This window comes from Coturnix japonica, chromosome 14 (genome assembly GCF_054131305.1).
Source record: "Coturnix japonica strain WE chromosome 14, WE-NBRP24, whole genome shotgun sequence".
Lineage (NCBI taxonomy): Eukaryota > Metazoa > Chordata > Aves > Galliformes > Phasianidae > Coturnix > Coturnix japonica.
In genome coordinates this window covers 13,846,316-13,856,765 of record NC_140676.1, presented here as the reverse complement: position 1 = coordinate 13,856,765, position 10,450 = coordinate 13,846,316, and the positions used below count along the sequence as shown (strand labels likewise).

Here is a 10,450-nt window from a genome sequence, read left to right as displayed (position 1 = left end):
TGCAGTGTTGCAGGGCTTGCTGGCATAGGTGATGGGCATCACAACCAAAGAAATAGTTCATTTTGTGCCCAGAAAGCTACAGCTCACAAAGCCTGTCTTTCATTTGATGTATTTAGCTTAAAAGGTCATGAATTTTAAAGTACCAAATGCCAGTTATACTGCTAGGGGGAAGGGGAAGCATCTTACAATGGTAACTATTATTGGCTGAAGAGAAGAAGGAATCAGCAGTTTGAGAAGTAGGTCATATTGTTAACTCCTGCTATCCTAGCATGGCTGCAAGGGGGTGAGTTGTAGCTGAGGAACTCTTGCTGTGCAGGAGACACAGAATGAAATCAGATTGTCATTTATCAGTGTAAGTAATCTCATATTCTTAGCCAAAAGAAACAGAGTGCTTTGTGCACTCAAGAATTCTCCATTTCTGAAGAAGCGTTTTGTCTGGTTTTGTGAATATTCTAAAGATGGAAAAGAAATAGACACAAAAGATAAAAAGAGGAGGTGTTGATATCATCATCATCACAGAAGTGAAGTGTCCTAGCATATTTTAAGACAGCTTGAAAAACATCATCTAAGACACAGAACTTGCAAATTTTCTTAGTTTGTATTCTGTAACGCTGAATACTGTTATCTCTGGATTGAAAGCAGTTCACTGAATTGCTAGTAGAACTTCTTGATAATAAAACTCATTTTGCTGTAGAAATGATGAAGCTGTAACTCCCACAAACTTCCTTTTAAAAGAGTATGCACTATTTTTGAATTAAAAGTCTGAATGAACAAAGTTTAAATTTAGGGCATTTTGTAAAAACTTGAGGAATGTTCTATATAGGTCAAGCTGATTAGCATGTTAAAAGAAGAAGATGCGAATCTTCTGGGTTTAGAATGCAAAACGTTTCTCATGGATTTAATACCTTGTATAATATCAAATATGAGTATATACTAATAGAAATACTTTACAACCAAGCTCCAAAATACTAATTATCTGATTCATGAATTGTGCAAATTTATTTCAACTGAAGCTAAAGTGCTTTATATAGTAGAAGTAAATGAAGAAGACTCCTTTGGGTGGTGCAGACAGGATGCAGAGCACCTGCATTGCTACCTTCAAAAGGAGTAGTAAAATAATGAGTTTAGCTTAATCGTTAGTTCATCGAGTTCAGCTGCATCAATAAAGAGCTGAACAAAGCAAGTTGTGTGGCCTCGTTATTTAGTTTCTTCTTTTTTCAATGTATTTCTTGTTAAACGTTATGTAAACTTACAGGCCTAATGGAAAACATACCTATTCTCTTTCAGCAATACCTTCTTTGAAGTAAAATCAATATCCAACCAAGTCTGGAAGTTCCAGCGGTACCAGCTGATCATGACATTCCATGACAGACCTGTCCTCCCACCACCCATGATTATCTTCAGCCACCTCTACATAATCATCAAGCGAATCTGCTGTCGCTGCAAGAAGCGTGAAGGAGACCAGGATGAGCGTGACAGGGGGCTAAGTATGCAATGAATCTTCTCTGAATAGAGCTCTTTGCACATGGTAGCAGAAAGGAGAAATTTCTCTAATGACCAAGTATTAATTTTCTTCACATTTATGGTCCAGTGTATTTGCAGAAGCATGGGACAAATTTTATATCAGGCTAACAGCTGTTGACCTCTTCCTTAAGCATACGTGATGCCGTGCTGCTAATGAACACTTTCTTTTAAATAATTATATAGCATCCACTTAATCCATTTTCAACAAGTGCTCGTAGAGTTCATACACTGGACAAGGCAGATAGGAATCTGAAAAGAAGAGGCCACAGTTTCAGATGGCGTCTGTACAGTCAACCTTGTGACTGTGAACAGTCTGTGTACCAACACTTTCATTTCTCCATGCAACAGACCTATCTGTCATTTCACAGGAGAACTATGAGGATGTGAACATTCTACTGCTAACATTCTCTGCAATTATTGTTATTCTCATTATGTACTTCAATGAGATCATCAGATGCTCACAGTTACTCCCGTATTTCTACATTTCACAGGAAATATACCTTTTAAGTACTCATATGTTTGCTCTTGATTTTAAAAAAGGTGGGGGGCGAGGGGAGGGGAATGTGAGGGGAAAAAATGTAAATAATGTAAATATAACAGTCCCTACAAACAAAAAGAGAAAATCCAAATCGCAGATAAAATGTTCCCAAAAGCTTATGTTTCCCTTGGATTTTCTTTACTCAATTTTAAGTTTTTGAATGTCTAATCCAAAGAATGTCTGGGAAACTGTTATATCAGATTATCTATTGCCTATAACTGGCATGCTTTATGAGCAATATTTGAATTAAGGAACAATCAAGCTGGCAAAGATTGTCTTATCCTGTAAAATCTGCTCAGTTTTGTTCAAAATGTAGCACTACTATTAAAAAGTTCAGAGGTCTGTGAGAAAATACAGCATACCGTGGATGGTCATAGAAGAAGATTATAGCCATAATACATCACACTGCTTTCAGAGCCATGGCCATTTTGGCTAAGTACTCATTCCCTATCTAAAAAATCATCCATTTGTTAGTGCAGGAGCAGAATTTGCAGTATCCATCTGTCTGACATAGCCCCACTATGTCGGATTTAAACTGACTGACAGATTTTCAGAAAGAGAAATTCTCATTTTTTCTTCTGTTTCACAGAGTTATTTCTAAATGATGAAGAGCTAAAAAAGCTGTACGAGTTTGAAGAGCAGTGCGTAGAAGAATACTTCCAGGAGAAAGAGGATGAGCAGCAATCGTCTAATGATGAACGCATCAGAGTTACCTCTGAAAGGTACCTATAAGAAAAACAAAACAAAACAACAGAAAAAAAAATGACCCAAATCTTGTCTAGAACAGTATACTGCTTTTTTGTCCCTTGTTATAACCTAAGGTACAAATGGCTTCAGACCTTTAAGAAAACCACGTCTATTTCAGAATCTGAATCTAAGGTCAATGTCAGTGCAGATGCATCTTTCACAGAATCAAGCTTTTTGTTGTTCCTGATACCACTAAGGCTGCTGGTTTGGGTACTTTCAGTGTTAAAAGCATTTTTGTTCAGAGTGAATTTTTTTCCCTCTCACCCAGCTAAGATCACAGTTTTGCTTCTTATCTGCTTGAGCAAAGTAGTGCGTGTTAAGATTCCAGCAGTTCATTCAAGCAAAATAAAAATGGTGGAGCTTATTGACAGAAGTACTGGGAGTTCTTCACTTACACCTATGGTTCAGACTACAGTCCAGCACTCAGAACATCCAAATTTGAACCTCTGCCACATAGTCTCTTAGATCAAGGCATCGAGCTTTTCAATATGAACTTCCTCATCTAAAAGGCAGAGAATAGTCAAGTGCAAATGATGAAGCTGCTCTGAGGACTAGGTGATGTTTGCATATTGATGTGAAATCAAATAGTTACAATGGCAGCAGCACTTTCCTGTTATAACATTTGGCAGGACTGTTCCCAAAGGCTCTGCCTATTCTGGTAGTAGCTCTAAGTAGCTCAAGGGATGAGGTCTCTTATCACCTCCTTGAAATGATGAATAATTCTCCTTGTAATGGAAATGCTATGCAGTTTAAACACTTTTGCCTTAATCTTCCTCACAGTATTCTTTAATTATGAACCACTCTATGTATATATCTCACTTCCTTTTAGTATTTCTAATGAAGTTGTTCCATAAGCCATTTAATTCCCTAAAGATAAGTATCTTTCTGTTGAAGTGAAGCAGTAAACATCTTGCAATGTTACACGTGAATTTTGAGAACAGAGAAGTAAATGAAATTTGCTACGTGTCCTCAACTCATTTCTATTACACTATCCATGGCAATTTGTCAAAATCCTAGGTTCTGTATCAGAGAATAAAGCAGGCTTGGTAAGCCTCACTGATTCACTATGGTCTTGTAGCCACAAACCAGATTTGCATAATTCTCATGGCTTCTTGCTCCAAATGCTTCATCATCTTTTGTGTGTGAGAGCAAAAGAATGTTAATTTAATTTCCACAGTTGATTCTGTACTGCACGTTCTCTAAGTCACATCCTAATGCCTGGCTTTTATATGCATTCTTCTACAACCATCAATTCCATTAAGAACTAAATGATACAAAATAATAAATAAATACATAAAGGAAAAGAAAATAAATTCTGCTCCCCTTTGCTCTGATCCTTAATTGGAAGGTATTTCAAGAAATAGAGTAATCCCGTAAACAATAGCATGTGTTCTCTTCATACAGCCGCAAAACCTGTTTTACAACATGCCTTGATGCTATTTTAAGACATCCAGTGAACATGCCTTTAGAAGGTATTTTTCTATAATTAATTGGTGCTTCACAATAAAAAAGGATTACTGAATGTGAAGTGGGTGGCACATTCAGAGAGGAATTTAATAGTAGGCTCTAACAAGGTGCTGCAACTCTTGTACTGTCCTGGCAGGTAGCTAAAGGCAAAGTTCAAATAGCCCTCTAATGTAGTCAGAGAAAAGCACAGATAAAATGCAAATGCACAAGCACAGGAACAAGTAATGAGTTATACATAGCACAGATTTCTGCCATAAGAAATTACTAGCTGGTGCCTATAATGGGTTACTACACCATCCCAATGTGCGTTTTATGCTTCCTCTTTTATACCCAACAGAGTTGAGAATATGTCAATGAGGCTAGAAGAAGTGAATGAAAGAGAACATTTTATGAAAGCTTCTCTTCAAACAGTTGACCTTCGACTCTCTCAGTTAGAAGAGCTGTCTGGTCGGATGGTGAATGCTCTTGAGAAGATGGCAGGTGTTGACAAATCTGAGCTAACGTATACACGTTCACGGGCTTCATCTGAATGTGATGCTGCATATCTCCTAAGGCAAAGTAGTGTCAACAGCTCGGATGGCTACAGCATGTACAGATACCATGTTGGTGGTGATGAGTTAGCATTTGATGACGGCACCACTCCAATGTCACCAGCCATAGGATCACGTAAAAAAGTCCATTCTGTTGGTACAAAAGAAGATGGAGCAGACCCAAAGATGCTGGTTCCAGAGCACCATACCAGTCTCCATTATACTTCTAATGCTAATGCAGTGACCCCAGCAGATTACAGTACATCTGCATTAGACGTTGCACAGAATATTTCCAGTCCCCATTCTGGCTCAGGTGCTTTGGGGGATGAAAACCAAGGGATTTTGAAGAAGGATGAAATAGCTCCTCAAAGTTTAAACCGGATGGATGTTATTATGAACAGACAATCAGTACCAAGATCAGATCTTCAGAATACTCAGCTGAAAGTAGAACGGACCAAGCTAGAGGCAACCATCTCTTATCCCTTGGACAAATCTAAAGCAATGCGCTATTTTCCTCCTGAAACATTCAGTGCTTGTCAAACTACTATGATGAAGTCCAGGAGCTTTATATTTGCACAGGGTGGAAAGCTGGTTGGAGGGGTAAACAACTGGACAACAGAATATAGTACCATCATGGATCAGGTGTGCCCTTCTACAATTGAGCAGTGGGCCACAGAGTGGAAATATGAAGTTGAGCAGCAACTTTCTCAAGAACGTCCTCCAGAATACCCAGGTATTATCTCTGAAGCAGAAAAGCAAGCAGAACAGAAACAATTACACATGGACACAGACGATGACAGTGATGTTGGTGAAGCAGGTCTTAGTGCCTCTTACGCCTCTATGCCTGCCACTGTCAAAACTCAGACAGAGAACTTGTTATCAGTAAAGCCAGAAAGGACTTCTGGGTTCCCGTCAGTACGATCAAAGAGTTTGCACAGCCATTCTCGGAAAGCCAAGACTATAAAGGACAAATTAAACAGACCAGGACATGCCAGTAGCGTAACTAACTTAGTAGTGGCATTTGGCAGTGCAACAGAAGAACAGAAATCTAGACAGGAAAACGCGTCCACAGAAACTGAGTGTTGAAATGACTTACGGCCCCTGTTTTATTGATGGTCAAAAAAGTAGCACAGCTAATTGAAAAAAAGATGGAATTTTTAATGAGTTTATACAGAATAATGTTGCATACATTTGTTTCTCTTCATTTTTGACTTATCAGGTGCGTGTTCTCAAATACATTCTTGCTGGGTCAAGTGAAAGAGAGATCCTCTCTCGAGGGCAGATATAATAGCAGGCTGGTCTGCAGATGGTAACAGCGTTGATCTTTCTTTGTTCCATTTCCACTTCTCTTGTAAACTCATTTACTGATAGAGTCTTTATAAAAGCTCTTGAAAGGACAAGACAATCATTTAATAATTTAGGAAATATTTTTTCTTCTTTATCAGAAGACTTCTTAAACTGCACTAATTTTTAACCAGTCATTGTTTTTATCCTCACAGAGCTGGTTTCTTTGTGGCCATTATGTTTTCAAATCAAAACAAAATTGTTGAATGCATGGAAGAATTATGTAGTCCTATTTCACTTGTTTCATGCATGCTTCTTAGGCAGTACTTCCAGCAAGGAAGAACACAGCAGCTTCTACCCAATAGAATACTGTAAGTGGAAAAATACAATTATGTTTGGAAAAACCTGACCTGGAATACTATGCATACGGGTATTCTTGACCTGTCCTTGAACTTGGCTGACATAGTCTGCTTTCAGGATCGTATCTGTCTCTGCCCCAAAGCATTCTGGCAGCCTTAAACTTTTGAAAAACAGTCATCGTAGTTTCAAAATGTTTAGAGAGATTTTCAGTATTTAAAGTATAGGTTGATTTCAATAACACAAATCCAAGATCTGCATTAATGTTTTATATAAGCAGGGTAACGATAGAATCCTGTGTATAGAAGGAAACTGTTTTGCCTGCAAGAGAAAAAATACAAATGGGAAAGGTATTCTGATCAGGTGAGATCAGATCACAGCCAATCTGCATTTGAAGTAAATCTACTGTGACAAATTGATCTTCAGTTTTGCAATTTAATTATGACAATGCACAAGGAACAAGATCTTCTGTGAGTCAATCTTAACAAAAAATACATTCTACGGATGAGAAGAGGAATTCCATGTATTTCCTTGAGTCCAAATCAAAAAGAAATTTTGATTAAAAAAAAGCCCTCTCTACAGAGCAAGTATATTCTATCACTCAGCATCTAAGACTGGAAATCCACACCTCTAGTTACAGTTACTTGACTCAATGGTAGCATTCCATGTGCTGAGTTTTGATTATTTCTTTCATAATAGTATGACTTTTCATTTGCCTCATTCTTCTCTGCTATATTTTAGGAGTTTTGTTTTCCTAAATATTCAGCCCCTCTCTCTGCAGGAAACACATAGAAAAGAAAGAAAAGAGGTTTCAACGGTGTTAATTGTTCACAGAGTACCAGTCACAAGTTTACACTTAATAACAGTTAGTACTCATTCATACACTATTTTTAAAAGACAGAGTTTCTTTTCTTCTCCCCCCCACATCAGCTCCTCATTACGAGCACTGCAGTATTAATGCTGCATACAGCATACCGAAACATACCGAAATACAGAAATGGATGTGAGACTTTAAAATGTACTGATGGCACCAGATTTTCATTATTTGTATAATATTTTCTTACTCCACTTATAACTACATTTTGAAGCATTGCTGCCATGCTGCTTGATCACGGTGACCTCATAGACGTTTCCAAAAGTTCAGTCATGGTTACCAGACGTTTCTGCCAGCTTGGTCTTATGAGCATGTTTACTGGTTTCACTGTTATCAGAACAGTGTTGACATTTGTTTTTCATGAGGGCTTCTTTTTTTTTATTCAAGTTTAGGGAACGTGACATTTTATATAAACAGAATGACATTTGAAATTGTTTCACTTCCATGTTTACTTTTGTGTTACCTTTCTATGCAACTACACAGCTATTTTGTATGCATGGTTAATATATCCTCCAATTTGTCAATGCCTTTTTATTGTTTGCCTGCATGCTCACCAGGAACTAATTCATCAACAAACACAAAGGGATGCAGCTATTCAGCACTTTGCTAAACAAGCAGAATGCATTGTGGACTGCAGTACAGTGTGTTGCATGCCTCCTGTTACGTTGTGTTTATAAAATCCGCATTAAATCATGCTTTGTTTGACCAGACATTTAGTAACTTTGTAATGCAAATGATAAAAACTGGCATGTAGTTTTCAAACAACATTTTACCATTGTATCTTTTTTCTTCTCTTGTGCAAAACATTTGTAAAGAAGTCATATTAAGAACATATGAAATTAATTCAGTATACCAGACTGACTGTAGGGATATAAAAACTCTTCACGTACTACTTCTTATGCAGCAGAGGCTGAACGTTTTCTAAGCAAAGTTTTTTTTTACCACTAGCCAGTAATTTTCCATGACATTCTCTATACAGGCTTGGATATTTCCTGAATTACCCTCACCTGTGCTCCCACAGCTGACCCGAAACTTGCCTCAGCTGATTAATCAGAGGTTCAGGCTGTGATTACCAATTTCCCATACAGGTAATTAAGTGGATTCACTATACAGTATCTTGCAACACTGACCTATCCTTCTTCTATCTCAAAGCAAATGTTTCAAACACATTAACTAACTGGAATGTAGGCAGGTTCTCAATTATACCACCTGGTTCTAATTATTTCATTTTATATTGCATCACTCTGGGAATATTTTGACTTGGCCTTCGCAAGCCCTATCTTATTGCAGTCACCCCTTTCCATTTGAAAGGCTGGATCTAGATACCTGAGAATGAAAAAAGTCCGTTTGCCAAATTATTTAGTAGTGAATTCAAATAACCATTGGATTCTCCCAGACGTGGTCTCTCCTGATTACTTCTCTGGACCCTTTCTTATGTTCTAGGCTTGCTGAGATGTTACTACTGCAGGGGGAAAAACAGTAAGGTAAAATTCACATGCACATACTTCCTACTATCTGCCCCTTGTTCTTATATATTTTGCTTACACCTGCACTGACCGTCTAGTTCTGAGAGTCACTGGTGATGAGAGTAGAGGGGAAACAGTGCCAGCTGTCAGCATTCCCTGGGTTGCTTGTCTTTACTAGGGTGTGTGTGATGGTGGTGGGGTCTTTTCCCTCACTCTTTGCTTGCTTTCTCAGGAGCATTCTTATGTTTGTTAACAAACTGAACAGCTTGGGTTTTTTAAGTCCATGTTACACCTGAAATTTCTACTTGTTGTAAAAGCTGCCTTCACAGATGAACAAGCCAAGTCACAGCTCCAGGCAGGTCGAGGCAAGTTCAGATAAAGCACTCCTGACAAACCTGAGGCCTTGCAAAGTCAGCATAATGCCTGTGGCCTGTTAGTGACAGAGGAAATGCTCTATAATTGGGCTGTGAGGCTACCTTAGACCAGAAGGTGCTTTCCTCTCCCTACAGCCATTGCAGATAAAAGCCTTACTGCATGCAGTGGTCAACTGAGCTGGTATTTCAGCTTAATAACCCAATGAGATCCAGCATCAAGCAGAAAGGCAAACAGATGTAAGGCTCAGTTTGACTGGGTTACTGAAAGCTCATTTCGTCCAGTGTCAGATCCAGAGAGGCTGGGCAGTCAAAAACCAATAGGCACCAGTAGCTCAGATTCCATGCTGACAAACTGCAGACTTTAGAGTAATTCCCTTAAAACTGCAGTCTTCTACTTCTTTCAACTTCTAGCGTAATCCACAGAAACAAAACTTGATAGTGTAAAACGGTACTTGTTGATGCCCTGCATCTTTACATAAGGTAAGTCTTCGTAACAGGCTTTAAATAAATTAGTGTTTGCATTTGTTCGGCCAAAGCAGTAAAGATTTGGTGTTAAAGAAAAAGGAATTGCATAACTCCATCTTTCTGCTCCTCCTTTGTCTTTACAGCACTAAAACCTGTATGAAACGAATGCAGTGCTTCATCCTCTGTGATTCTAGATGTCAGCATTTCACTTTCTTTGCACTAACTGGATTGCTTTGCTTAGTAAGCTATTGCCTCATCAGACCAACAGACTTCAAACGTTACTATGAATTAAAACTGTTAATCTGAGAGTCATTATCACATTACCTATGTTAAACAGTGCAAGCCAAGATGGAACATTGTACCAATTAAAAGCTCCAAATAACTCCAGGCAAGTAACACATAGTGATTAACAAGGAAAGAACCTTTCTACAATGCAGCAAAGTTCAACATCATGAAACCTCCACACTTGAGAATATTACCTCCTATTTACAGATATGACTTTAAAGTAGGTGGGATTTTTTTGTGTGTGATTTTTGTCCTCCTGGGATACCTCAAGAAACTAAAACCTTTGCATAGTTTTTATACGTTTTGCACATCCTGGCCAAGAGTATCAAAGTTGCTGCTTTGTGTAAATAACATTTAACAGATTCTTCTGTTGAATCTTCAAAGACACCCAGAAAAGAGATTTTTTCAAGACTGATTAAGAAATTTCAATTATGGCATAATGGTTATTTTCCACAGGAGTTAATACAGACCTGTAGGGCTGTTGTCCTCACAAGACTCCAGCAAAAGCTCCACATTCCTGACTTCAAGTTATGGCAAAT

The 10,450-nt window shown here is 38.2% G+C and overlaps 1 protein-coding gene across 9 annotated transcripts in view; it reads left to right on the top strand.

Moving 5' to 3' along the window:
* TRPM1 (transient receptor potential cation channel subfamily M member 1) overlaps window positions 1-10,450 on the top strand; it is a 91,264-nt gene extending 80,814 nt beyond the window's left edge. For 7 of the 9 annotated variants that reach the window (XM_085515726.1, XM_085515728.1, XM_085515725.1 and 4 more), the window contains 3 exons: window positions 1,288-1,487; window positions 2,652-2,784; window positions 4,614-8,088. In XM_085515726.1, the coding sequence (XP_085371852.1) occupies window positions 1,288-1,487; window positions 2,652-2,784; window positions 4,614-5,892 (1,612 nt within the window). In that variant the 3' untranslated portion in view covers window positions 5,893-8,088. Of the gene's footprint in view, window positions 1-1,287; window positions 1,488-2,651; window positions 2,785-4,613; window positions 8,089-8,300; window positions 8,440-8,764; window positions 8,806-10,367 lie in introns of those variants that run through there. The other 2 variants (XR_014934406.1, XM_085515729.1) reach the window with 2 other exon arrangements.